The sequence below is a fragment of the Colletotrichum spaethianum genome (genome assembly GCF_022836535.1).
Source record: "Colletotrichum spaethianum MAFF 239500 DNA, contig14, whole genome shotgun sequence".
NCBI classification, from domain to species: domain Eukaryota; kingdom Fungi; phylum Ascomycota; class Sordariomycetes; order Glomerellales; family Glomerellaceae; genus Colletotrichum; species Colletotrichum spaethianum.
In genome coordinates, this window is record NW_026054784.1 from 1,096,790 (window position 1) to 1,124,335 (window position 27,546).

General features: G+C 55.2%; 6 protein-coding genes across 6 annotated transcripts; 3 read left to right on the forward strand and 3 right to left on the reverse strand.

The window, feature by feature from the left end:
* Positions 1-3,581: 3,581 nt before the first annotated feature.
* Positions 3,582-5,338, forward strand: ColSpa_06248 (ubiquitin carboxyl-terminal hydrolase 8; the record flags this gene model as incomplete). Its single annotated transcript, XM_049272460.1, has 2 exons — positions 3,582-3,597; positions 3,648-5,338. The coding sequence occupies 2 exons, from the start codon at positions 3,582-3,584 to the stop codon at positions 5,336-5,338; spliced, it is 1,707 nt and encodes a 568-aa protein (XP_049128417.1).
* Positions 5,339-5,776: 438 nt separating this feature from the next.
* On the reverse strand, positions 5,777-6,121 carry ColSpa_06249 (uncharacterized protein; the record flags this gene model as incomplete). The annotated part of the gene is made up of 2 exons (XM_049272461.1): positions 5,777-5,965; positions 6,008-6,121. The coding sequence occupies 2 exons, from the start codon at positions 6,119-6,121 to the stop codon at positions 5,777-5,779; spliced, it is 303 nt and encodes a 100-aa protein (XP_049128418.1).
* A 72-nt stretch (positions 6,122-6,193) lies between these two features.
* Positions 6,194-6,703, reverse strand: ColSpa_06250 (uncharacterized protein; the record flags this gene model as incomplete). Its single annotated transcript, XM_049272462.1, has 1 exon — positions 6,194-6,703. One exon carries the CDS (start codon positions 6,701-6,703, stop codon positions 6,194-6,196), a length of 510 nt encoding a protein of 169 aa, XP_049128419.1.
* Positions 6,704-7,696: 993 nt separating this feature from the next.
* On the forward strand, positions 7,697-9,386 carry ColSpa_06251 (sedoheptulose-1,7-bisphosphatase, chloroplastic; the record flags this gene model as incomplete). The annotated part of the gene is made up of 5 exons (XM_049272463.1): positions 7,697-7,813; positions 8,050-8,291; positions 8,461-8,706; positions 8,938-9,156; positions 9,281-9,386. 5 exons carry the CDS (start codon positions 7,697-7,699, stop codon positions 9,384-9,386), a joined length of 930 nt encoding a protein of 309 aa, XP_049128420.1.
* Positions 9,387-9,517: 131 nt separating this feature from the next.
* Positions 9,518-10,036, reverse strand: ColSpa_06252 (uncharacterized protein; the record flags this gene model as incomplete). The annotated part of the gene is made up of 1 exon (XM_049272464.1): positions 9,518-10,036. One exon carries the CDS (start codon positions 10,034-10,036, stop codon positions 9,518-9,520), a length of 519 nt encoding a protein of 172 aa, XP_049128421.1.
* Positions 10,037-13,481: 3,445 nt separating this feature from the next.
* ColSpa_06253 (uncharacterized protein) lies at positions 13,482-13,715 on the forward strand (the record flags this gene model as incomplete). The annotated part of the gene is made up of 1 exon (XM_049272465.1): positions 13,482-13,715. The coding sequence occupies one exon, from the start codon at positions 13,482-13,484 to the stop codon at positions 13,713-13,715; it is 234 nt and encodes a 77-aa protein (XP_049128422.1).
* Positions 13,716-27,546: the final 13,831 nt, after the last annotated feature.

Below are 27,546 nucleotides of genomic sequence, written 5' to 3' on the forward strand. Positions count from 1 at the left end.
GTGTGATCGTTGCTCTTGAACAAAGGTAACAAGAAAGGTGACGATATGCAAAGTGTGTCAGAGGCAACAGTCAACGTGAATACGTTTGGTGACAGTAGTACTCTGGAATGACAACGTTAGTGACTGAGCTTAAAATGTGAAGCCTGAATAACAAAATTAGGGAACGGCATAAGGGCGGATGTAACCTGATAAAAATGGGAGTGAAGAGGTCAGCTAAAGAGAATGGAGAAAGAAAAGGATCCCGAATTGGGACGAAAACAATGAAGTGAGAAGCGCGCTAGGAAGAAAAGCAGCAAGTTCAGGAAGGTGAGCAGGAGAGCTTTGACGATAGACGGATAACTACATTTCTCAGAGACGTTTGACTGTGAGGTGAGTTGATTGTGTAGTGAGGTGGTTTGAGGGAAAGAGAGAAGGGCCTCACCAGCCAGCTAAATGAGGCAGCAAACTAATGTGAGAAGTTGAGTGCAGATGAGGTGCTGAAAAGACGTACAGGTTGAAATCGAGAGACAGTTCGATAACCCAAGAAATATTGGAAAGAAAAGGGAAAGTACCAACGTACCAACGCACTTTCCCTTCTAAGCAAAATGACCAAGTGAGTTTTAGCCAGAGTCTGTACCAGAGCTGTGTTAAGGCTGAAAATCGGATTGAGTACAGATTATTGCAGTGTGAGAGCAAGGACACTCAAAACAGGATTGGAGGGGCCTTGGGCCCGTGGGAGAAGAGAAATCGAATGGAGAAGTAAAATAGAAAGAAAACAAGTGATAAGGTATTGTGGAAGAACCCAAGACTACGATGAAGGGAGAAAGGTGAAGAAGTTATGTGAGTGAGAACAAAACAAAAAAGACATGACATAGAAAAGTCGAGAGTGACTGACCAACCTCACTTGGAAGGGAGAACCTAGTCAGAAGGGAAAGAAGAGAAAAAACCGCACTGTAAAGCCTACCCAGACTTGCGAAGCAAATGTGCAGGAGGTGAAATCAAAGATGACAATATTCCCATTCCAGCAGTAGGCACGTGGAGCAGAGTGGAAGCTGGATAGATTTGCTGTGGGCGAAAGTCTCAGATAGAAGTTTGTACTAAGATTTTGTCGTTTATGTGGTGTTGGAGGAGAAAAGAAGAGTGCATAGCATAGTATAAATGAGGTTCGGAGGTGAGGTAGGAAGTGGAAAAGGAGAAGTCTGTTATGGGATGGTGAGGCTTGAGGAGGATGGAAGGCTAAGAGGCAAACCGTGTTTGTGGGATCGAGGTGAAAGAGTTTGTAAGTTTAGCTAGCAGGGAAACATTCAACGGATGCAGCAGAGTGATTATATCAAGTATTCAATGTCCTGGTTTAGAGGGTTTGAGATGATGATGGGCGCCGACAAAGGACGACGAGGATGGACAACGTGGATGGTGGGGAATGGCAAAGTGCTATAGTTACAAGAGTAGGTATATCTGGTTAATCAATGAAAGTCCCAGGATAAACATACAAAATCAAGTTAGAAAACCATCTCTTTCGATGGTTTCAGCCAGAAATCCCATCTCAATTGATTAAATATGAACCAACGCTCCTCGGCCCTTGATAGCCAATTCTAGATGGCCTTGGACAATGCAACGATGTTCGACCGTGAAATAAAGTGACATCTCAGGATTTGTATAGTAGTATGTAGCGTTGCATGTTAAAAGCAGCCAAGAAACGAACAGCTTGCTCATACGACTGTGGCTGACATATAGTACTTGGGAAAGAGCTGCTGTCTAGTTCATGTCCAATGGTAACATTGGCCTTGGGTTGGCACAGGGGTTCGAGGCAATAAATCGCTTAAACGCATGTCAATCGAGAATCGTGATCGCATCTGAATTTTGTATCAAGTATGAGGCCCGATGTCGTCGTTCCCACTCGGCCCCGGATTTGCGGACCGCTATCAAGGTCGGAACCATTGTGGATCCCGGCATTCCGGCAGCGCTCGAGCCAACATCTAACCCCAAATCATGATCTTGGCCCAGTACTTCAGCGTGGCCGAACAACCGGTTCAACCGACAGGAGCTCGTCCTCCTAGTGCCTAAATTCAACCTCCTAGCTCATGTTACGCTTGCTGTAGGGTATTTTAATCGAACTGAGAAAGCGGTTAATAACGCGACAACAACATAAATTGGCCGGAAGCACTTACGGGAGTCAGGAAAGATTCAGCAACGAATCTAGCTCTGGCGTTCAACTGCAAGATGTCAGCAACCGTCTTTGTGGCTAAGGAGAGTTCAGGGGCACGGACGAAGAGCTTCATCTCCGAAATCTCCTTATCGACCTCCTCCATGAATTGAATTATAAAGTCCACCAGCTTGTGCTTCAGCATCTCCTCGGTGTGGAAGTTGGTAATCAGGAAAGAAATATCATATCCCTAGCAAGCCTAGTCAGCGCGGTCGTTCCACGTACACAAGCCGTATGCCACGTGGCATTGCCCTTTTTGTGAGCTCGATCAGACAGCGTTTAGGTGTCCCGCCTACCTTGATGGGCTTTCTCCGCAAGATGAAGAAAGACTCGGCTCTCTGTGTCAGGAAACGGGTGAATTTGTGGACCAGGATGTGCTCAATCTCGTCGGCCTGCTTGATCTTGATGGATATGCGCACAGAGTTGATGCTCGGCTCGATCAGGACTCGCTCGTTCTCGTTTCGGGCGATGGTCAAGGGGGTCAGGAGGACTTCGGGGGATGTCTGCGCCTCGATCTCGGGGACATTGTGCCGTTCGGCAGTTTGTGAAGCGAAGTTGGAGAGCGTCAGGGCGGCCGTCAGACTGCTCCGGACAGCCTGGAGGTAGGGTCGAAGGGACTGAGACTATTCGGGCAAAGTTAGTGCATTGGAACTGAATCCAATTGCAAAGGGACTACTAACCATGATGGCGAGACGTGGCCGCGTCCAACCGTTGAGATGCTGAGAGGTTGGAGTTGGATGTTGACCGCGGGGTTCGTGAGGTTCGCTCAGCCGGAAGCCTGACGTTTCGTAGTGGGGCGGGTAGCACCGCCGCAGCTCCACCTCATGCGTAGCTGTCACCGTTCCTTGCTGAATCAGCTGTACCTGATAGCTACTTCACGTGATCTAGAAGCAAGCTCCTTAGTGGCGATCCCCCGCCTGTACTCTATAGATGCATATACCTAATAGCTTCCATTGATGGGTTCAGATAGATAATTAATAAGGCAATTTACTTGCGGAATTTTTTGGGAAATAGCCGCAATTAGAGCCATTCAGGAAATCAAGTTTTTGGGTCAAGGAAATTCCGTTGATGACCAAGGGACGCCCCTACTTCCGAAGACGTGGAAGACTGTCGAAAGCGGTAGCAGATGCGGCAAAAGGACGGTACAAGAGGATATCCTAATAAGCGGATCGGCAGCTGAAACGGACCCTGCAGGTACACCGCTTCCCCGCTAACCTTCCGCGTGCTGCCTTGTACTACTGCCCGCCCACTCCAAGGTATCCGTACTGACGCAAACCGCCTGGTGCCTTCAACAAACTTCTCCTTGACCTGCACGTTTCGCAGTCGGGATTTTGTTCACCATACTGCACGTATCGTTCTTTTTCTCTGCAACAAGTCCGATCAGCATTGCAACGAAACAATGGCGTCAATACCAGGTGAGCATCCTCAACAAACCACCGGATTCTCGGCTGTTTTCTGACTCTAGAGGCAGTCACCGTTAGCCACCAAGGCACTAAGTACCAGGTTGAAATCGACACCTCCTCCAATGGCGAAACATTCAAGTACCAACTCTACAGCTTGACGGGCGTCGAGCCTGAGCGACAGAAGATCCTTGTCAAGGGCAAACAGGTCAAGGACGATGATGACATGTCCAAGTTCGGCCTCAAGGCCGGCGCCACACTCATGATGATGGGCAAACCATCCGGAGAGAACGCAGACCTCGCCCGTCCCAAGGAAGCTATCAAGTTCGTCGAGGACATGACCGAAGCAGAAGCCGCCCAGCAAGAGGGCGCCACCCCCGCCGGTCTCACCAACCTGGGCAATACTTGTTACCTCAATTCGACCCTCCAAACCCTTCGATCGATCCCCGAACTCCAGGGTGCTCTCACCACATACAAGTCAGGCAGCGGCGGTGCCGGCAGCAGCTTCGGTCTTAGCTCGACCGATATCGCTACCCAGCTCACGGATTTGTACAAGAACATGTCGGAGACCCAGGGTAGCATTCCCCCTCTCACCTTCTTGAGCACTTTGCGCATGGTCTACCCGCAGTTTGCCGAGAAGTCCAAGACCGGAGCTGGCTACGCCCAACAAGATGCCGAGGAGGCTTGGTCTCAGATCATCTCCCAGTTGAAGCAGAAGCTTTCCGAGTCGGAAGGCTCCTCGTTCATCGACAGATACATGGCTGGAGAGCTCCAGTCCACACTTGAGGTTGACGAGCAAGCCGCTAGGGACGGTGGCGAGGAGCCGGTCAAGTCAAGCGAGACCTTCCTCAAGCTCAACTGCCACATTGATTCATCTGTCAACCACCTACGTGACGGTATCCTGGCTGCCCTGACGGAGAAGCTAGAGAAGAAGTCTGCAGTCCTGGACAGGGATACGACCTACACCAAGAAGTCGCTGATCTCACGACTGCCCAAGTACCTCACTGTTCACTTTGTTCGATTTTTCTGGAAGCGCGAGGTGCAGAAGAAGGCCAAGATTATGCGCAAGGTCACCTTTCCCCATGAGCTTGACGTCGTCGAGTTCTGTACCGATGAGCTGAAGAAGGCTCTCATCCCTGTGCGTGACAAGGTTCGCGAGATTCGCAAGGATGAGGAGGATATTGAGCGGGCCCGGAAGAGGCGTAAGATCAACCCTGTCGACCGAGGCGACATCGCTGGAGCCTCTGGTGGTCCCGAGGGCAAGACGGCTCTGGAGAAGGCCAACGATAGGAAGGCAGAGAGATCTGGAAAGCCGGTCGCCACGACTTCCGACGGCGATACTGAAATGACCGAGACATTCAAGACCGACGCCGAGGTCGAGGCCGAGAAGGACGCGGCTCTCATCGCCGCCAAGAAGGAGCTCTACGCTCTGGTCAACCAGGACCTGGTCAAGGACGAAGGCGCCAACCAGTCTGGAATCTACGAGCTGCGTGGCGTCGTCACTCACCAAGGAGCGAGCGCCGACAGCGGCCACTACACTGCTTACGTCAAGAAGACTGCCCCTGTCGACCCCAAGACCGGTAAGAAGGGCGAGGAGGACGGCAACTGGTGGTGGTTCAACGACGACAAGGTGTCAGAGGTAACGCCCGACAAGATCGATGCTCTGGCCGGTGGCGGCGAGTCACACTCTGCCCTCATCTGTCTCTACCGGGCCATTCCCCTTCCGACGATTGATAATGATGGTAAGACCGAGTAAGAGTTCCAGCTGGCACGGGCTGTCGGGAGCATCGACTTGGCGTTTTCGAGCGGTAACGAGGTTATGGGAGGCATTCAAAACAAGCCATTGACGGGGATAAAGCACTAGGGCATAGACAGACGGATCGACGAATGTAATGGCTACAGTTTCTTACACATGCGGTGATTGCTACAATTATGGTTACAATGGTGTACAGCTCTTGATGTGTTATCATGCGACCGCAATGTGATGATCGCGGGGAGACAGGTGAGAAGCAACAAGTTACTCGCTTCGTGACGGCGTGCCAGCGCACCCTTGGGCGAGGCCTCATCTGCACGGAGGCGACCCCTTGGCACTCGCAAACCAGGTGAGCATCGTGCGGAGAGTCCAGTTGTCGACGCCGCCCGCTTCATGGCTGCGGAGATCGCAAACTTGATGGGAATGGTTCGTCCGTTCTGGTCAGCTCTCGGGCCTCTTGGGCTCCCTCTCCTTTATCCTCTCCTCCAAGTAAGTGAGCTTCCTCTCCCAGTTGCGGCGCTCCGTGACCAAGCGGCCGCGCTGACCCTCGAGAAGGGAGATTTGCTCATCGTATGGGGACTCCCAGAAATTTTTCCTTTCCTGAACATGCAGTGTCAACATGCACGAGTTCTAAGACAAGAAGAATAAGTAGGGGGTGGTTGTCCGGCTTACCTCTTTCCATTCCTTCTGGGTCTTGAGGCCGGCGCCGTAGGTGGCGCCGGTAAAGATGATGGCGGCACAGCCGGCAGCCGTGAGGCCGGCGCGGAACTTTGTGAAGCCGCTCATCTCGGCACTCGGGGTGGGAGGGATGTCTCTTTTCTTCCTCCTGCTCTAAACGACTTGGCCGGTTCGGGAGAATCACCAGTATTCTCTCCAGACTTCCCTCGACTGCCTACTCCTTCGGTCTTCGACGTGTTTCGGGTTACGATATGCCGTCGTCAATTCGTACTGGCCAAACGTCTCCCACCGGGAGCGCGAAGAAGACGACGAAGATGTGGACGCAGTCGAAGAGTCGGTAGTCGTCGAGTCAAGAGAGTTGGCTCGCCTGTGACCCTGCGAGCTATCCAATAGTGATTGACTATACGGGCGTCTCTTGATCGTCTGTGGGGAATGACAATCGCGCGAATCGAAGTCGTAAGCGGTGTTGCCGTCCGTCGTAGTCGGTGTCGAGGTCGAGATCGGCGTCGTCGGCTCCGTTGGGGCGGGCGATGAAGGCCAAGCAACAAGCTCCAGCGCAATCGCGTCTGATCCGGAAGCGGAAACGCCGTAGTGATTGTGGTGGGAGCCCCGCTGGAGAGGGCGACCCAGCGCTCTTAGTAATCGGCCTGCCAATGCTGGGCCTAGCGTGACGTCGTCGCCCTGGGCCATGACTGATGCAGCGGGCTTTTTGTGAAGCAAACAAGGTGCTGGAGCAGAGAGAGTTGACAGCTTTTAATAAGAGCCCGGTTTCCCGTCTCCGAAAGTTGGTACACTCGATATAAAACCCGTGTGGAAGAGAAACGGAGAAAGAAATCTTTTTTTTTTCGATCACTTGGCGCCATACAACCCCGGAGCGAGCGGAAAGCTGACAGAGATAAGAAGGTAACAGAGAACCGAACCGAGTCAACTGCCTTTTTTGTCTTCTCAAACGGGCTCAATCATTTCCACTTCTTTCTGGTGCGTTGAAACAGACTTCGTGAGAGCTCCTCGGTCCTCCCCTCCCCACTTACCCTTGCTATCGCCAACACCTAGTATTTCTTGCACCCATCATCCCTTCCCCCTTCGTCTTCTGACCTCGTACCCTACCACGCCTCCTTGCTCTCTCTCTCCCGGCATTAATCCGCTGTGGCAGAAAAAAACAAAGTCCCTTATTTTTCCCTCTCTTATCAACTATAGCCTAGTTGGGCTTGCATGGGGGGTTGCGCCGCCCCTGCCTGTCGCAGTTCCTCCTGAAACACAAGTCACGGCACACGATTGAGGGTCTCCGTCTCTGCCACAATACCTTATTTCCTCCTCGGTCTTTCGCTCTACCCTAGCCGCATCAAATCAGACAGGTGTCACAGAAGCCGATGACAGCGGATACATGGGACGCAAGAAGCGGCAAGTGCACGCGAGGCGTACGTGGAGAACGATCTCGTCTCGTTCTCGGAGCCTAGAGAGATGTGATGCAGGGGGGGCGGATTTGCTTGTCCTTTTGCGGTGCCGAGGAAAATCAGGAAATCAAAGAAACATTGGCAGACGGACGGGAAGACAAGGGAAGATTTGCAGCACTGCCTCCCCCGCATAGGCTTGGCTGATATATCATATATCGCGGGATGATGGGCTTGGACCATCGGCTTCATCAGTCAAAGTTGGCTCTTGCAGGGTGACAGTTTTAGTGCTATGTATGCCGAGGCCACCTCCATCGTCTTCTCTTTCCACGAGTGCGGAGCTGAGATGGAGCGGAAAGGCGGGAAGAGCGGGACGGCTGTGCACGAAGCCAAATCGCTCATCGGCAACGTCATTCAGTCGTCGTCTCAACTTTATCCCATTCGCTGCCCATCATCTTGCAAAACTCTGCCCTTATGCACGAACGTCACAGGCACACCCATACACATTCTCCAGATCGTAGCCGCTGTAACAAAGTAGTATAAGCTAACTCGACATTCTTGCGCGCTCCCTTAGATCGCCTCCCGCTTCCCCGCGAAAGAGACGGCGTCAGCACAGATCGCATAACCTTCCCACTCCCCTCCGAGGTTACACCCGCTCTTCGAGACCACGAGCCCGATCTCAGGCTCTCAGCAGCACCGGTCGCCCGGCATGACAACCCCCGCGTCTTCGTCATCCGCCACGGCGAGACGGAGTGGTCCCTCAATGGCCGCCACACGGGCAGCACCGACATCCCCTTGACTGCCAACGGCGAAAGGCGTGTGCGCGCCACCGGCCGCGCTCTCGTGGGCAGCGACCGGCTCATCGTGCCCAAGAGAATCTCTCACATGTGAGTCTGCGTTCAGTCTCGGCAGCCTGGCTTGCCGCTCTTCAGCTTCAGCCTGCTCTTAATATTCAACGGGTCACATCATAGTGCCACCCGTCTGTCTTGAATCAAGACACATCTTCACGCATGATGAACATCAACTAAAGACATGTCAGCTACGTCTCCCCCGTAGGCGTGCTCAGCGCACCTTTGAGCTCTTGAACCTCGGCATTAGCGACGACCTCCCCTGGAAGTGTCATGGCGATATCGACGGCGACGGGCCTTATTGCAACGCCCACGTCGAGGTAACTGAGGATATCCGCGAGTGGGACTACGGTAACTACGAGGGCATCACGTCCCCCGAGATCCGCCGCATCCGCAAGGAGCAGGGCCTCGGCGAGAACTGGGATATTTGGCGCGATGGCTGCCCCGGCGGAGAGTGAGTATTGCCCTAGGCCCTTTTTCTATCCTGCTCTCTCTGCAACCTGCGGAACCGCCTGGTCAAAACCATCGGTCATCCGTGTGCTACTTGGGAGGGCCTCCAGATGGACAAAAAGAAAACCTACAACGATGCTTCGATGGTTCAGTCACCATTGGTTGCATAGTGCCAGGAGAAGTCTACCGGAGACGACGGAAGGAACACAAAGACGCCGACGCTGACCCATAATAGGAGCCCTCAAGACGTCACTGACCGTTTGGACCGCTTGATCAAGGACATCCGCGAAAGGTGGCACAAGCCCGTCATTGGCAACAAGGATGCGCCCAATGGCGACGTTCTCATCGTCGCCCACGGCCACATCCTTCGCGCCTTTGCCATGCGCTGGGCCGGCAAGACACTCCAGGACGGCCCGGCGTTCCTGCTGGAAGCCGGCGGTGTCGGCACTCTGAGGTGAGTTCAGCCCGGTTGCAGACACAGCTGCACCTGTAGCGGCCGGCAGTTTGCTATTCGGCCGTCATATGCCATGGAACACGAAGCGAAACTGACGCGTGTGATGTAGCTACGAACATCACAGCATTGAGGAGCCCGCCATCTTGCTGGGAGGCGCTTTCGCCGTCGACATCATCGAGAAGGAGCAGCAAGCGAAGGAGGCACAAGAGGCACAACAGGCCCAAAAGTAAACCTTCAGGACTGGAGAACGAGCATGCAATGCAGCCCGCGCACATTAGGCATGTGTTAGGCTGTTGCTTGCTATAGCACAATCCAAGGTCCAATTCCTCATAGAACCGTCATCCGTGGCTGAATGCCCTGCCTACGCCTTGGTTCCCCGCGCGAGGAACACCTTCCTCCTCATCCCCTCCTTTCCCTCTCCATGACCGTGCCCATGGCCATGTCCGTGTCCATGCTCATCATGCCCGTCACCATGCTTATGCCCATGATTGTGACCATCCCCGTGGCTATGCCCATGCCCTCCAAAAACGATGCCGCTCCCGAGCTCCTCCAAGGCAAAGTCCTTGCCCGCGCCAGCTTGCTCAAAGATTGCGCGCATCCTCTCCTCGGAGAAGCCGTGGTGCACAACCGTGTTGGCCGCCGGCAGCGCGGCGTCCATGGTCCCGTGCGGCAGGAAGTCAAGGATGACAAACACGCCGCCGGGCCGCAGCCGCTCGACGATGCGGCGCGCCGAGAGCTCCGGGTCGGCAAAGTGGTGGAACCCGAGACCGACGCCGGCAACGTCAAAGTCGCGGAACCGGCCGTCCGGGTCAGACGAGGCGGAGAACGCCGGCGGGTCCGGATCGGACGGGTCCGTGAGGTCGCCTTGGTAGGCGCGCATCTCGTCGGTGGTTAGACCCTGCGTTTTAAGAAGAAGAAAGATATGTCAGTCAGCCAAGCTTGCCGTGCGTTTTTTCTTTTAACCACCCCCCCCTAATTCCCTCCCCAAACTTGCGCAGAGTTTTTCCTCTGGTGTTTGGTCGTGTGAAGACTTCCCCGTGCGCGCGCCGTGGCCCGTCGGCCACGGCCGAGGGAGGGGAAAGGGGGGGGGGGGGGGGGGGGGGAGGGACCGGGACAACATGTAAGATGGGATGAGATAGTGAGATGGCGGGGAGGGCAAGCAAGTGTGTCCACGTCATTTTTCCAAGACAAGGGGGGGAGGGTGCAAAGGCAAGGTCAGCAGGGCTGAGATGAGACCAACGTGAGGTGTGAGAAAGGGATTTCAGACGGTCAGACTTCTGGACCGCAGGACCCCCCTTCCCATGGCCCCCCTCCTTATTGTCTGTGCAAACAGAGTCTGGGCACACTCTGAGGCGAACGGTCTGGTCTCGCGTACGCTCGAAAACTCTCCCCCTTCACCACTCAGATTCATGGGCGGAACAGGAATAGTAATGGTGTGTCGATAGGGGCTGGGGGTCCTTTAAATTTTTTTTTCTTTCTTTCTTTTCCTTCCTTTCTCTCTTTCGTTTGGTCTTTCCGAGTCCGTGTTTGTGTGCCTCGGGTGCCGCGTGTACAAATCAAGGAGGGGACAGACAAACCAGGCTAAACATAGGAACCATTCATTGCAAGTGCTCACCTGGTTCTCGGCCCGGGCGTTGTAAGCTGCCACCATGTTCTCGGAGATGTCAATGCCGACGCAATGCGTCGTGAACTGCGCGAGGGCCTACATCCGTCCCAGTTCGTCAGCTTCAAAGTGTCACCTGCCTTTCAACTCTCACATCATACGCTCTTTACGTAAATAAACAGGGGGGGTGGAAGGCAACCGCAAATAGAGTAGTTACACAGAAAACGTATGTACACACGACATGCGAAACAAGCAAACAAAACAAACAATCAATCAACCGAGGGACACCACCCTCGAGAAGACTCGGACAAACAACACTCAGAAGCACAGAAAAACAAGAAACCCAGAAAGGGGGGGAGAAAGAGGAAGGGGGAAAGGAAATGGCAAGAAACTCACCCTCGATATCAGGCCGGTCCCGCAGGCGTAGTCGAGGAGTCTTACGCGCTTGCTTCCCGTAGCCGCCGGCAGCGGTTGCGCGGTTTCGTCCTCACTGCCGTCGACGCCATCACTGTCCTCGTCCTCGTCGACAACCCAGTCCGCGCCAATAAAGTCCTTGCGCTTGCGAACCTCCCTCTCGAGCTGCAAGGTTGTCTTCTCGTACCTCGCGTCGTACTCGGCAGCGAGTTTGCTGGGGGTGGCGACTATATTAGCCAGGTCTTCTTCACTTTCTTTTTTTGGTTTGTTCAGTTTATCCCGGACATGGGCAACGGTAGTACAATATGCATCGAACGCGTCTTGACGTTTCGCCCGCCCCCCTCGTTCCCCCTGGCCGCGTCTCTTAAAGTCAAGAAAGGGCCCACCAAAGTACCCGTACATGAAAGACTGGCGAAAGAGGAGTACCGGTTTAGTCTGCAGGAACCCGGGGAAGAGGAAGCGGACAAACCGGATGTGACTCGGATCGCACTATCATGAGCCCTCTTCGAGGATGGGCATAAGGAAGCCAGACGGGGGTGTGTGCACGCACTTGAAGTAGGCCTTGTTGACCCTAGCCGTGTCGGTATCAGCCATGGTTTGTCTTTTTCGAACTTGCAGATTGGTGATGGGTGGAGCTTGCACTCCGGCCTCCTATACTAGAAGGGGTGCGGCTCTGGTTTTTGTTGAAAGTTCGTTTTTTTCTTCTCTTCCCCTCCGTCGCTCAAACCTTGAGTCTTTTCTTCTTCTGCTTTCCCCGCCGTTGATTGGAGGGCACAAGAATTAATGTTTGGGATCCCGTGTGGCCCGGGGGAGAGTGAGAGAAGAAATGATACAAAATGGAAAAAAGCAAAACAAAAAAACAACAACAATCCGTTTGGAGTTGCTGATCACTTGTGACCTCTTATCGACCAGGATAACCTTCTTTGACGTTGTTTTTATGATTTCTCGCGGAGAGTTTTCGGTCACTTCGTAAGGGCGGGAAACGTCCGGCCGGACGAAGCTAGAGCTCGGCGATCGAAAAAAAAAACAAGGGCTCCAGTCCCGCACCAGAGGGCCCGGACTTGCTCCCCGAATGAAATAGATGGGGACGAACGTGTTCCGGAGCGGGGGTTTGACCAAACATGTGGGGTGGCAGAAGAGAATCCGGCACACACGAAAAGTCACGTGAACATTATTGTCTGAGACCATTGAGATGTTTTTCGCGTGGCGCATTTCGGGGTTGTGCGGTGCGGGTTTCCCGTCCGGTTCGGGCAGGCCGCAAAACACCGCCGTGTTGGACGTACGTGTAGTGCCTGAATTCAGGCGGAGGGAGATGGAGGAATGTTCTGTCCCGTTTCCTCCTTACTAGACCTCCACTCGTCTACGCATCCTGTAGTCTGACAATGGTCGCCGAGCCAGGGAGGGGGGTTTGGTGGAACCAGCTTCTGTGCCCCCTCCCGACTTCTTCGCCCCCTCCCCGTCTTGAGGACCAGGCTGCGGCTGCCTCGCTTTTTCCAACGCTTGCGGCCATACCATGGCGGACCCTGGACTTTTTGGCGTCCATGTGTGCGTGTGCGTGCGTTTTGTGATCACTGAAACGACCCCGGGCGGGATGCGAAGACGCACCCGGGACCCAAATCAGGTTACAGCCGCGGGGCCGGCAAGAAAAGGGGATGCCGTCCGAGGTCCCCACTGCAGGCATGACAGGTTGGACGGCAGGACCTGACACCTCACTCGCATCGCCTCCGTACTCAGTAAATCCGTACACCCGCACGCCTCCCAGATGACGAATGCAAGCGTCCCGTCTGGCTGGCGCAGAGGGTGAGACGATGTAAAAGACGATGTAAACGGCTCACAGTGCTTGCCAACCAGAGACCAGCAGTAAGCGGTGGAGGTATGTACCCCGAGCATTGAGATGCACGCTTACGAAATAATGGCGCCTCCGATGAGGACACGAAAGAGCAAAGGGAGTCTCCCCTCAAGCGGAGGCACAAGAGCCGGGAGAAACGGGGGAGGACTAACGGTGTGACCGGGGCTGACGGGGGGCCGGACTTGGACAGACAGCTGCCGTGGGCAGGTTTGGTGGTAAAAACAAGCGGATCGACGCCGATCCTGCTGCAGGCCGCATCGGTCCGCAGCTTGTGACTGCAGCACCATGCGGGCGGTGACGGGCCCAAGCGGCCATGGCTGGAGTCGCACGAATATCGTCGAGGTGTGTTAGTGGTTCGAGCTGCCCCTTGGGTGCAACCAGCCATGCAGGTGGCCCGAAAGAGGGCCATTCGACCAAGCCCAACCTGAGGTCTGAACCGGGAGTTGAGCGACGTGCACAATGGGTGATGCCCGGTTGCCCGGGGGCTGGGCGCGCAAAAGTTTGACCAAGTACTGTACGTGGTACATCGTCAACGGATGGCTACCGCATGAAGAGCCAGTCGTTCTTTGTCCTTCCATGACCTGCATCTTGCTACAAGGTGTTGGCAACATTGGACACGAGCTGGGACAGATTTCTTCGGCGATGGGCGCCCAGGCGGGGAAGATGGAAGATGGGGTGGGCGAGGAGCAGTGAATGGTGGGAAATGGCAACCCCTCACTGCTCTCCAATCGGGCGTTTGAATGACGAAAGAAATCCCTAGATCTCTCATTCCAGGGTTATTTTTCACCGTTTCCACAGCCTGGTTCGATGTGCGTTCGCGTATCCAGGCGTCAGGAACCCAGAAGAAGCCGGCCACGATGCAAAACACGGTGGCTCTCTCGGCATGGCCAGGTTGATACCGCCGTACTTGGCCTTCATGCCATGCTTCCGCCGCCGCCGCCGCCGCCGCTGCGTGGCTTGCGACGACTCAGGTTGTCAGATCTGACAGGTCATTTCCCGCTCGTTTGTCGACCAACAACAAACACTCGTATCGCGCGACAGCAAGGCGTCCTAGGGACACAAGCTGCACCAACGGAAGCGAGTGGTCCTTGGGTGTATAAATCGTTTCCTTTCGGGAAGCTCTGCTGCAATTGGAAATATCGATGTGGCTCAGGGACGGGACCCAACGAACAATCGAGTACGGAACGGACGGGGGCCCGAGTCGTCACTTTCTTTCTCAGTGGCAGGAGCACGACGAACTGGTCAGATGTTCTGCTCACCGCTGCTTTGCCGCCCTCGTGCGTGCTTCTGCGGCCTCACCCATGCCATGTCTGTTCGTCCGAGCCAGCCAGACTCGTTGCTTTCGTGCGCGATGTCCCCATACTTGCCTCTCCCCACCATCTTGTGTGTGCCAGGTGCGCCGCTCACTCAGCACACTCCTTCCTTCCAGTGGACAGGGAACTTATTCTGCAATGGCGTGATCAAGTTGGGACGCGGCTACGTCCCCAGCCACCGCCCAACCAACCGTACATAGCGGTTTTTTTTTTTTTTTTTTTGGTTTTTTTTTGTATTTCACCCCGGCGAGGAGTTGAAGTCATCCTTACGGAAGTCTTCTCCCGTGCCCCTGGAATTTCGTCCCAGTAGACAACAAGGCATCAAATATAAAGATTTCAGGCTTCGGGGAAACGGTGCACCAAGATCGATCGCATCGCTGCTAGGCCGCTTAGGGGTAATGCACCCAAGAAAAGTACCGTAGCCGGTTGGATTAGTGCGTTGCGTCCCAGCTATACCTCAGCCATAGTGTGCCGTAGTGCAGTCGTCAATCGCCGTTTGGCGTGGAGCTGACGGGACTCCTTTGCTAACCGAACGACGGACGGTGCAGGACCAAGGGACCATGGCTGGGGAATTAATGCGCAGCGGGAAGTCTGTTGGGCAACCGTCAATCATCCATCCGGCATGGATCCTAGCCTATGGCCTGGTCCGTCGGCTACCTGTCCACTCCTTGCCCTGGCTGCTGCGGGTGTCTCCCACTCCACTGGCTGCCCGTCCAGCCTGCATGCGGCCGAGGTCCCGTGGTAGACGGTTGATGTGACCAGACACACGGATACAGAGATACATGCAAACGATGAAGTGGCCATATGGTCGTAGCAATCCCGTTGGTCCATGTCTACTGAGTGAGGCTTATCGTCCAATAACCTCGTTGTACGGTGGTTTGGATCGGCTACAGAAGCCAACTGGGGACCAGGCACCGGCGTTGGGCACGAGAAAAAAAAAAGGTTGTCATCCGGGGGAAGCCGCCGTGGATGTCGGGCGCAGGCAGGAATTTGTCAACAGCAGTCTGGTCAAACCAGCGGCCCCGACATCTCTCGTCCTTCGTCCAGACGACTTCAACTCTGCTCGCCCTTGAGCCCTCATCCATGGCTGTGCCCTCGTCTTCCGTCTGATATTCATTGTTTGGGAGCCGCTTTCACGACTCCGTTTCAATTTCCACCTATAAGCTTGACTCGACTCGATCAACCAATCTCCCTGCTCGTTTGAGATGGTGAGGGTTGCCAGGTTCGCCCGGCTGGCAGGATGTGTGGCGGCGTCGCGACGCGTGCGACGTAAAGCCGTCGCACTGTGACGCAAAGTCACTTCTCCTCCCACTTTCGTCGCGCAGTGGAAGCCAAAATCGTCGACAGGCCAGACGCCCAATGCCCCGTGCTCATCTCATCGGGTAGGGTAGTCCGGTCGGCAAAAAACAACAGCGAAGCGGCTTGTCTCGGTATAGAGAGGTCTTTTCAGGTCATCCTTTCTTTGCGCAATCGGAAAGGCGTCTGTCTGGATGTTATGACAGATGAACACATCGTCGTCGTCTCGTTGTAATGTTGCCGCCGCCGCTCTCATCGTGGTCATCGGGTTTGACCGGTCTGGTTTCGCCGCATGGTTTGGCTCGTTCTCGAACCAATTCGAGAGAGTGGACAGAACCTCCCTTGCTTCCACTTCCACTTCTGCCCTCCGACTCTGTCACTCGCCACACCATTCCACAAAAAGGGTTCAAGACTCGGCACTCGTGAGGAAGGGGAAAAAAACAAAAGGGACAGGCAATGGAGGGGGGAGGGGGGCGGCGAGGTGTGGTCACATTGGCCTCCGTTCTTGTACTTTGGGACTAAGACACCGCTCACGACCGGCACTCGCAATGTTCCCAAAGTCAAGCCAAGGCAAGCTTGGACAGGGATCAGGCAGGTAGCCAGGCGTGAGTGATTGTCGAAGCCCAAGTGACTACTAGGAGGCCACCCTGACTATCACGACAGGCGAAGCAGGAGGATTGGAGCCTTTTCAACCAAGAGGTCCGTGGGCAAGCCTTGTTTGGCCAAGCAGGCTTTAGATTCTTTTTGGATTGAGATGGGAGGGGAGGGCGCGAGACCGACAAGAGGTTCTGAACAAGGAACCCGACGACGACGGTAGAGGAGGCGGTTGAAGTGGTGAGGAGGGTAGTGGTGGTGAGGCAGCGAAGGAAGGTAAGGGGGGGAAAGGGGAGGGTGGTCGTGGCCCGCCCGTGGAGAGCGGTGCAAGGGAATCGAAGGTAAAAAATGGGGAATCTGGCGGGAGCGACGGGCCAAAGACGGCTGCATGCATACGCTTTTCGTCACGTGACGCCCTAAAGTCAATGTCCCCTGATCTGTCCAATGACGAGGACCAAATCCTAACCTGCCCTCCCTCCCTGTCTCGCGGGCGGCCCAGTGGCCTGGATTCCGATTGCTGATTGCGAAAGTACCGGTACTGAGTGGCGGTCGAGGTCGGTGTGTGGCCCTGGGAGCACGCAAGGCGTTGGGATCAGTGCGTTGACTGTTTCGTTGGTTGGTTGATTGGTTAGTCGGCGAAGATCTTGGTGTCATGTTCAATGGTCAGTCTTGACCGCACCAACAACAACCCGTGCAACGAGACGATGTTTGCAAAGAACCTCAATGACTGGCCAGATACGATTGGGCGGGCTCCACCCATCGGAATTCTCTGTCTATATCAGACTTGACATTTGCCGGTACGAGCACGTCAGACAACATCAATTGAGCTGTTCTTCTCGCCTTGCCAGTCTGTCTGCCTAACCTGACCCTCCCGGCGCTTGGCATCAAGCTACATACGTGGTGAGCCGCGGGGCGCAACGCATTCATCCGGGTAGCGTGGGTCAGCCAGCGGCGTGCGCGCCGCTGGCTTGCATGCACGCAATATCGGCTCCATGATCGTACTCGCCAGTCTAGTTGGTCGGGCTAGCATATTAGCGATACGCCTTCCTTGCTCGGTTTTGCTTCAATGTACTGACATCGACCGATGGTGGCTGACTTGTTCCGTCTCAACGATGTGTCCGATCCAAGCTTGAGTGATGCGCCAGTGCCGCACTGTCGTACACGCCTTGGGTCAAACTGCTCTGCTGCTCCCAGAGTTGCTCATCGACCCGTCACTGCTAGTCGGACGAAACGGCTGTGTGAGGCCCGTCCCGCCGTCAACAGTGGTGCCTGCTGTCTCGCCTGCTGCGGACTCCTGATTTGTACATGTCCATAGCGACCCGGCCGGAGTGCTCCTTGGCGGTCCTCGTGATATCTCAGTGTCTGCAAATGAGATCTTCCACCCTAACCTGGTAGGGGACCTCAAAACATTCGGTGATACAGTTGCATTGTTGCCCATGTATTCGTAGCCCTCAACCCCTTCGGATCAAGTGCCCCAAAGCAGCCGAGACAGGACCCAGAAGGGCGTTCAATGTAAGGCTCGACGCAAAGTTAATTGGACGGCTGTTTGCCAGCATGTCAACGAACCTTGGGGTAACATTGCTTCTACCGAGACCAGACGAAGACAAGTACCCTAGAATTTCGTTAGCGGTTTAGAAAACTACATAAAGGTGCTTGCCGTTGGCCAATCAGGTTTTGTAGACCGCCGACTCCCCGAGGGGCACAGTGATGGTCTGCGCGATAATAACTAGAGGCTAGATGGAAGCAACACAACCCGGCCAACAACACTGGGTTTCTGATCGTCTGGGGATAGTGGAGGCGAGAGAAAAGGAAAATAGTTTGCGAGAAACAAGGAAAGAAACAACCCCTGAAGACTGAACAATCCCAAGGGATAGAGCGAAACCCCTAAAAGAAAAGTGCGCTTAGAACCAGTTACAGCTTACATTGCATAGCGCAATCCGGAGCTGGAGATAGCCATTATTTTCTGGCGGCTCCAGCTCGAAAAATCCGGCTGGTGTGCTCGTGGCGCCGTCCATCCAATGATTTGATTGCGCTAGAGTGAAGATGGTGGCTGTCGATCCCGGGAATTGGGAACCGTGTGAGACGGCCCATTTCTCGCGCTGTCCGAAGCCATACCACGATTCGTAAACCCGAGTCACTTGGAGCAATTCTGTTGACACCATGCATAATAAGCCCGTGAAAGCTGGCGCGGAAATCTCCCCATAAACCATTGGGGGGTCCCCCCCCCGCGCAGGAGAATGGCAATGCGGAGGCACTGGCACTCATTTGGCGCTTGTCATGACGTTCAGGTCTAATTAGTCGAGTAACACAACAGCATTCTTTTCCTGCCTTTTAATTATTCTTGATACCGGGGTATGTAGGTAGTGATATTTATGTACTGTAATCCATTGAAGCGGGACTCGTGTCTGTGATCCTTTTTCTGACTTCGTCTCCGTTGAACTCGAGCGTGCTAGGTTTGACCAAGCGCTGATGGGCTAATGCTAAGTCGGGCCGCCCCTGTTAACTACGAGCGGCTTGTCGCGAACATGAATTGCTCACAAGATTTGGGGAGGCCTGCCGTCTCCAAGCGAGACTGGAGGGATTGAATCAAGTGCTGCGAATTTTCCGTGCAGTGGGAGCCCCCCGACAAAAGTGCACCCTGACTTATGCGGAGAATTGTAAATATTCGCCTTTGCAAGCAGAGTTGAGCCGGTGGCTTACCGATATGGAAGGCTAATGAAGCGAACCATTTTAGGAAGAGCTGGAGGAGACTGCAAAACCCGAAATATGGCTGCTGGGTCAATCTTCTTTTAGACTACTCTAGGGACCATCCGTCGTAAGTCACTCTGCAGTACACCGCAGCTTTTGTTAAACCTTTCGAATACGAGCGTGGGAAATGATTCCCTTTCATCGGAAAGAATGTCGCACTCGACGCCAGAACACAACCGATGTTGAAGTCCAGGGATGCGAAAGTCGTCGGATCAGGGCATTAAGCCGCTCAGCGATGCACCGTCCCTGAAAACCCCAGCAGTCATCTCAAGATGGTAGACTATGGCCGGGGTCGCATTGGCTATTCGATGGAATGCCTGGATTGGGAACCAGAAGGCGCTTGGCGGCACGAAACCCATGTCTTATGCAGGAGTTGTTGTTGGCGACTTCTGGTCGAGCTTTCGTTGGGGAATTTATCTCCGAAATACGCAGCAGGTAAAGCCATGAGGCTGGTTCGAGGTGATGGAGACACCGTTGGATTGGGGGAGATGGCAACTCTGGCCATAAGCGATTGGCCGTTTTGAGCGGTCAAGCTGAGTGTTGTGCCATGTACACCATTGCAATAACCTGGTCCCGCGCCACATTAAAATGACATGACGCTGCAGCTGACATCAAACTGGGTTAGAATCGTCTGCACGCGCACCTCAGCAGAGGCCGTCTCGCTGCATCGCCTCGCACTCTGTTGGATGTTTTGTCCATAAATGGTGCACAGACGTGAGGGTGTTGATCTCACGGTGAGATGGATTGTCATAGGGCCATCCGTGTAGGCGAAGTAGATGGATATGCGGGATATGTACGGCGAAACGGCAGAAACGGGAGTATCCTTTAGGGAGCGGGCGGCGCGGTGTTGCATGGTTGGCAGCCCCCGGTCCTTGCGCAAGCCCCTGGTCCCTTTGCCTTAGCGCGTCGTCAGGGGTAAGGAAATGTGAGCCCCATCTTGCACGCTCATCATCAGGATCCCTTGCCGGTACGCCGTCACAACCGTACCTCAAGCCTGGCTGCTCATCATAAGATGATTCGAAACCGGAAAGCTCGAGGTAGCACACAGGACAGATCTGACGGCGCGACTCACCAACGCTACTTTGATCGAAGGTGCGCCCCAAGCTTCGCGAGACAAAGGGGGCGGGGCTGTCTCTGCCCGACCCATGAAGTCGGTACGAAGTACTCACATGTACCTGGTACCAAGCGACTTGCGGGCACCGACAAACACCCAAGAGAAATCCATGAGCCCGGTGGAACTGGGGGGGTAGCCCCTCCCGCCAGAATGGACCGCTAAGGACGGAAAAAGAAAGTCTGACAGGCGATTGGGTCTGCGTTAGTGGCCCATGGCCCGACGGCGCTGTCAGCACAAGCCTCTGGGACTGGACTCAAGGGGCGGCGGTGGCCACCCTACTCCAATGGGGGTGGGCGGGCGTCGCGTTATCGCTGCCTCTTTCTGTCTCTCTGGGCAGCCGATGGGGCGCACATCGGACAAGGTGATCAGTCAAGTGATCACCCGTAGGTGTGGATGGGCCGCGAGAGAACAAAAGACGGTGCCTCACCAAAGAGTCATCGAGTTGAAGGCGTGCATCGCTCAATTGAGCTGCCACCCTAGGACAAGCGCGCGTTGCATTGTTCGCGGATCGCCAGCTGGAAGAGAATAGGAAACGATGATGTTTTTTGTTGTCGGGAAAGTAGCGCGGCTCCTAGGGACTTTTCCCCCTGAAGTATTTGTGGCAGAACAATGCCCGGAAAAGCTTTGCTTCGTGGGGGAGGGGAGAAGGAGCGGCACGGGCGGGTGTTCTGTTTCGCGCGCTTTAGGGTACGCTTAATGCCCTTTGAGGAGTGCTCATCTGCAACTGATCGTCGCAGATCTGTTGGTAGGCTGGTGAACGGCAACCGGCCTAGTGGCTGCTGGTCGCTGGCTGTGTGCTTTGGTTGCGTGCAGATGAGACGACTAGATAGGCGATACGGTAGGCAGGCTGCTGGGCTGCTGAATGGCATCGTGTGGCCTTTCCGTCATGACAGCGAAGGCTTCTAACATCAGACCGTATTTAGCGGGTCGAGCGACCGGTAGTTGGCGGGCAGCTAGTCGGCGTTCCATCAGCTCGGTTCGTGTCAGGACGAGATGACGCCGGAGGCGACGGGTTCGAACAAGTACGCTACTAAAATGGCTGTGGAATGCGTGCGAGACATGGTATTGGACCTGGTGGACAGGGTAAGGGATAGGTCGGTCGAATCGTCGGCGGATGGTGCGCTCGTAGTGGCTGAACGTTTGCCGCCGATTGGGGTGTCATGGCCGCCTGCGATGCGGCTGGTTTCTGAAAAGGTTGGAGTGATGGGTCATTAGGACAGTCAACACCGAGAGAGTGTGCGCCGATTTGCTCCTGCAGCGAGCGGAAGTGACCCTGGTCGCGGCGTAGCGCGACAATGCGAGCGTGTTGGGTCAAGGATGGCGGCTTCGCACTCAGATAACTCGTCAGTTGTCACAGCCGAGCTCCAGATGGGGTAAGATGCCAGCATCCAATCATCGGCGGTACCGGGCTGCTTCGGTCGGCCCAGGTTTGGGGCATCGTGGCCGCGTGGGAGTTTGCGTTTTTGTCGGAGGGGCAGGCCGGCGGAGGCGACGGAGAAAGGAGGGGCACCGAAGAAACGTCTTATTTGCTATGAGGTAGGAAGCAGGTGGAGGGGAGAGGATCGAAGGGATGGCTGCATGTACTGGACAAGGATAATGGGGGGAAAGAGAAGCGCAGTCCAGCCCAGGGCGGGACCTTGTTAGGAGGGAAGAAAAGGAAAAGAGTAGAGAAGGAAGAAGAGGAGGGAAGGGAGGGAAGGGCAACGTCGAGGAGGGGATTTCCTTGAGAGATGGAACAGCCATTGACACAGGGCCGCGACAAGGCGGACAGGACAGCAAGGACGGGGAAGGTTGGAAGATGAAGCTGAGAGAGTCGACGCGTTGGAGCGCGAGAATGTAAGAGGAAGAAGGGGGGATATCGCATCCAAGACAACTCTAAAGACAAAATCAAGAACAAGTCCAGACGAGCAGTTCCACCAGTCACCTTGGACGGGGCCAACTCCGAAGGAAATAGCCACTTTCCATCCGGTGCAGCGCCGGCGACTGGCCCGTATCACGATGCAACGAGGATTCTTAAAAGGGTAGGGAGGAAGGGACCTTCCTTCCCATCCTACCAGACCAGAGACCTTCCCGAGCCCGGGATGAGTAACCAAGGTACCGGAAGATGACATTGCCAGATGACCATCATTTGGAAGGCGCATGCATGCACGCCAACAACCCGCGCTTGAAAAGGCGATTGATCACCCAAACACAATCGTGGAAGGCAGTGGCCCTACGACCTGCACCGCTCCTGCTCGGAGTCGTCGGTCCGTTCCCACCAAGATCCGGACCCAAGACTCTACTGCCCTGGCTCCAAGTCCAAACCATCTTACGCAGAAGGCGCGCCGTCCTCTTTCGTGTTTCGTCATTTTGAACATCACACGTTTAGAGAGATCGTGCCTCGGCACCCTCAACCCTCTCCACTTACTTCCTCCCCCCCTCTTCCCTTGGCCCCTCTGCTCTGCGCTCTCCCATCACCTTGCGCAACGAAGCCTGTAGGGTCGGTCACGAACCATAAAGTCGGCTTCGACTCCAACGCGCTTTCGTCGTGTCAATCCGCGACTTCTGCCTGGCCAGATGCATCTGATCCCCAAATAGTTGCACGGCATCTCCCTTTCATGACGATTGACCTACCTTACCTTCTCACTGTTATGCCAGTCAAGGCATGCAGCCATTTGCCCCGGCTTTTGTTTCTTTTTGAGGACCTTTCTCGCAAAGCCCGGGGACAATACGAGACAACAGCGTGTGCCACGAGGCAGTAATAACCCGACCTGGGTCGATTCAGCCATCCTTCCACCCTGCCCTGCCGCCTGACTGGGCGCAATGACAATCAACCCGCGTCGTGGCTTTGGACTGAATCGGTAACGACCCCACCCGCCATCTCTTACGGCACCGCTGCTCTTCGTACCAGAGCCTGTTCCCCTGTATGATATCTTCTCCCGTTCTGGTCGGCAGGCTGATCCTGGAGTCGAAGATGCAAACGCCAAAACCGTTGACGCACTGGGGGTTGGGGCCGACATGGTGCATGGCTGGCCACCAGCACATGGCATCGCTCGGGGAGTTCCCGCCCGTCCCATCTGCTTGGCCTGCCCTGCCGCCCTCTAACCCCCGCTGTTGTATCATGCAGCAGGTCACACCGTCACACAACTCCAACGTCGCATCGCCTTCGTCTCTTTGGACAGACAGGGTACGCCGACCGACTTTTGCTTAACTCGGCGAGCACACCAACTGTGACGGGACAGCAAGGAGTCGCCTGTGGGTTGTCTCGGATGTGATGGGATGGGGATAATCGCGAACAAGCTCAACACCTAATTCCACCGCCAGCAACCCTGGTGCACAGTACACATAGTGTTGTCTTCGGCAAACGTCGAGCCACACTTGCATGCTCAGCAGCCGGGCGTGGCGTTGGCCGCCGCGACACACAACATCAGCCGTACTGGACCGTCTCGGCCGTTACAATGTCTATCTTTGCTTGCAGCCTAGCACAGCAGGACAAACAACCAAAGAAAGAGAATGTATCCGATGACTTCATTGGGGGCCGCAGCAACGTCGCTAGGTTCCACGAGACGCAATGTCGTCCTCCTCCGATTCAGCACACCCCAATCTGAGCGGAACAACGGCTGTTCGTGGATCACCCGAACATTGCCGCCATGTGTGTACGGAGACAGAACCTCGATTACTCCCTCTTGACGCACGGGGAAAAATAAGTGGTGAGCCGCGGGCGGGAGCATGCAAGTCGACACGCGCCGGGGCCACATTGTATCTTTCCCTGGCCTGCCCATGCTCGCTCATATTTAGTCTCCGTCCTTCATGTGGTAACGTCTGTCATTGGCTTAAACTCGGTACCATGTCATCAAACGAGCAAGAGTATAACTCAGCTGGACCAGCGTTATGAGCCAAGTGCAAGGAGGGAGGAGGCGAAGGAGGAGGAGAAGCAGCAGCAGCAGCAGCAGCAGGGGCAGGTGTGTGTGCTGTGCATCCGCGACGATGGTGCTCTGCACGCCTGTGGTTTTGCGGTCCTCGCGATGACGAGTAACATGCCATATGCCCCTACTCTAGGTCTCGGCTCAACCCAACCTCCTCGTTTTCTCCAACCGTTGTGGTTCACAGCCACAAAGCCCGGAAGACCCGTGTGTACCGGTACCCGGATTTGCTGCCAGAATCGAGCTTTTGTACCCGGGCGGAATCGGGCATTTCGCAGCAGTGGTGGGTGCAGCACATCCACCACCACGCCGAGACCCTGCTGTCCCCACGATGGCAGACGGGAAAATCCAGGTACACCGCATGCCCGCCTTTCCAAATAACGAAGCGATCTCTTTGTACATTGAGCTCCAGGGCCTCCAAACGATGCTGGATAATATGACGCTATCTCACTACCGCGTTAAGATACAACAGGGGCCTGATGCAGGTGGTTCGGAGCACGATCCCAGAGCTGCTGGCGACTCCCAACTGCCAATCCGTTCCGACAGCCTGTTATCCTAGGAACCCTCGGGCCATTTCACGTCGGCCGCGTGGTCCCACCCACTTTATCCCTACCCCACAGACACCTTGGGGGAGGAACGGCTCACCTTGTCACTGTCAGATTACCGCCAGTTCCCGTCCCAGTCATGGGCCACCCCCAGGCCGAGAGGGCGGCCACCTGGGTGCGGGCAGACCAGGGGTGCAGGCAGGCATCATGGGAAGACATGGTTCCATCCGCACGCGGCCTGGGAGCAACATGGGCCCAGGCACGAGGTCAAGATTCAGGAGAGGGTACCCGGGTCACATTGCTAAACTATGGAAGGGAGGCCCTGGCCGTTGACCCCTGAGCTTGCTGACGAGGGAGCCTTCTGACCACCCCATCATCGTCCATTGCCATGATGTCCGCCGGAAACGTGCAGAGCAGTGGACCAAAAACGAAGAGGTCAGTCAATCGGAGCAATCGACTGCTAAAGACGAGGTACACGACAACACCCATCATAATGACCCCATTGTGTCTTTGATGACTGGCAATTGTGGCCATGGATGCACAAAACCCACAGCCGACAGTGCGACTCAGCGTACCTTTGGAGAGCAGGGCCTATCAAGTCATCGCTGGTCTCACACAGACGACTGTCCAAGCACGATGTGGAATACTGTGTTAGGACCCTTCTGCCGTCACCCGCCTTCTCCAAGTCAGCTCAAGCCAGATTCAGCAGGCCCTCTCTGAACTCGGCGGGACACAGTCATTGTGCCACTATTCTGTTTCGCAACCATCTCAAAGAAGGCATTTTTGCCACAACCATCGGTTTTTTGTAGCTTCATTGGGGCACCCTCCCAGTTGGGTTAAGCCCTATGACTCGAGCCTAAGAAAAGGCCTTCGTTTTGTCTATTAATGCAAGTCTAAACGAGCAAAGGTATCGCCTAACCTCCCACAGCGAGCCAACAACGAGCTTATCGAATGGACCGAGTGTTAAATTAACGGTTTTCATTTGGGTCCTGCAGCTGAACATTGCCCATCGCGTGACTTGTCAGGATTTTGAGTTTCGCGATGGGCGAACAACACCTCCGCCTTGATTGCTGGTGCGGAGACTCAACACCCTGGGCTGAGCCGCCACACTAGAAAAAAAGAAGTTTTTGGGAGGTTCATGAATCATAGGGGCATCCCAGTACGATCTACCGCGGACGGCCAAGTCGACTAGATTTGATTCCCAGCAATCCGACAACAAGCTACGTCGTCTGGACTTTCCGAAACCCGATCATCGTAGATTTCCCGTCCCGGACCTTGTGGAGGTGGTGCAACCGACTTAGGCCCAGATTGACTGAAGGGTTTGGGGTTTGGGGGGGGCTTTGGGTCGCCTAGGATATCACCAATGTATGTCCCTTTTGCATGCAGAACACTAGCAACACCCACTTGGCAACACCGGTCCACGACGCACGCCGCCTTACACATCGATTCCTCAGCATCTCAGTCCATTGGAGTGGACGGGGCCTGTTCCAATCAAGACTCGTTGATCCATTCCGTTGCCGACCACAAACAAGCGAGGAGCGGCGAGGCGCAGGGAGACGATATCACAGGACCACGGAGCGCTGCGACGCACCTACGAGCCTGGCAGGGGTCGGGACAGTACTGCTGCTATGTACGGTGTTCAGACACACAGGCGGGGGGGGGGAGGGGGCAGGCTGGGAAATTCCGATCGATACGTACCCTTTATAAACAGGTATGAATCAAGACTGTACTGGTCTGGACACAAGGCCCGTCTTGCATTTCCATATCCCGAATACCTCTGGCCACCGTGCCCGATCTCTGCCTCCTTCATCAGCTTTTACTCTCCAATACATGTTGTGGACTAGAGCCTAGTATCGTCATATCTGCGCGGATTCCACGAATGCATTGATAGCCTTTTACAAGGAGCTCCGACTGGCTTGTCCCGACAATGACGATACCCTTCTGAACCCGAGCCTTGCTGTGCGACTCGACTCAACGCGTCCACGTCCATGACTAGGATTTTCAGTCAGACTGTCATTGGGCTGCGGCTCAGGTTGAATATGCACTCTGGGTACTTCCCTCCATTGCCTGGGCCTGTTTTGGCTTATCTCCGCATCGCTGCCGTCCGGTCTCTCGACCACGACGGAGCTCGCGGGTGTCAAGGCAGCGAGACCCCGGCCAGGACGGGCTTGCAATGCGTATTCCGTCGGCATTCTGCGGCAAGACCCGCGCCACAGAAGAATGCACACAAAGCAAAGTTTGTCATCTGCGTGCGCCCTGCGAGCTTCCCGTTGGAGTTGGGCAGCCCTTCTGCTTGTTGCCTGAGCTGCTTTAGCCCGGCCTTGACCCGACGCGGGTCTGGCTAGGGCTCGGCCCGACCTGGCTCGCTTTCTGACAGAACCGTCGCTTTTCAAATCGCGATTCCCGAGAGTGCTGAGCCGCAGTCGTCTGGGGAAGAGGGAACCTGATGACCAAGCCGAGCTTACAGCATCTGACCCTTTTTTTGAGGTGTGGACGCACAGAGATGGAGGATCACAGAAGCTAGGACGGGGTGAAAGGGGCGTCCCGCTCTGAGACACCAGCATAGTACACGACGCGGAATCTAGTTTGCATCAAAGGGAAGGACCGAAGCTGGCAGTTTGAACACAAACAAGAAGCACAAGTTTCTCCGCATCCTCCCTGCAGACACTTGTCGGTCAGCTCGCACGCAGCGAGGTCTGGGCGCGGCGTGGTGCCTTGAACAATGTCGTTTCAACCTACACACAAATAGTATGCTAGACGTGAGGCCGTGGCTGGCAAACAAGGCAAACAAACCACAGTCACAGTGGCGACGCCGTGTATCCGGAAAGCAAGCACAAAGTCGGTGGTCTGGTGAGGAGGAGAGAGAGGATAACCGTCAAACCCATGCTCAGCGACAGCAGCCGTCGAAGGCTCGACTTGGGGAGTGCTCACACGCTACGGTGGTGGCAGCGCGCTGCCCGGGGCGCTGTTGTGCTTAAGGAGTGAGTGTTTTCAAGCAGCAAGGTCTCCGAC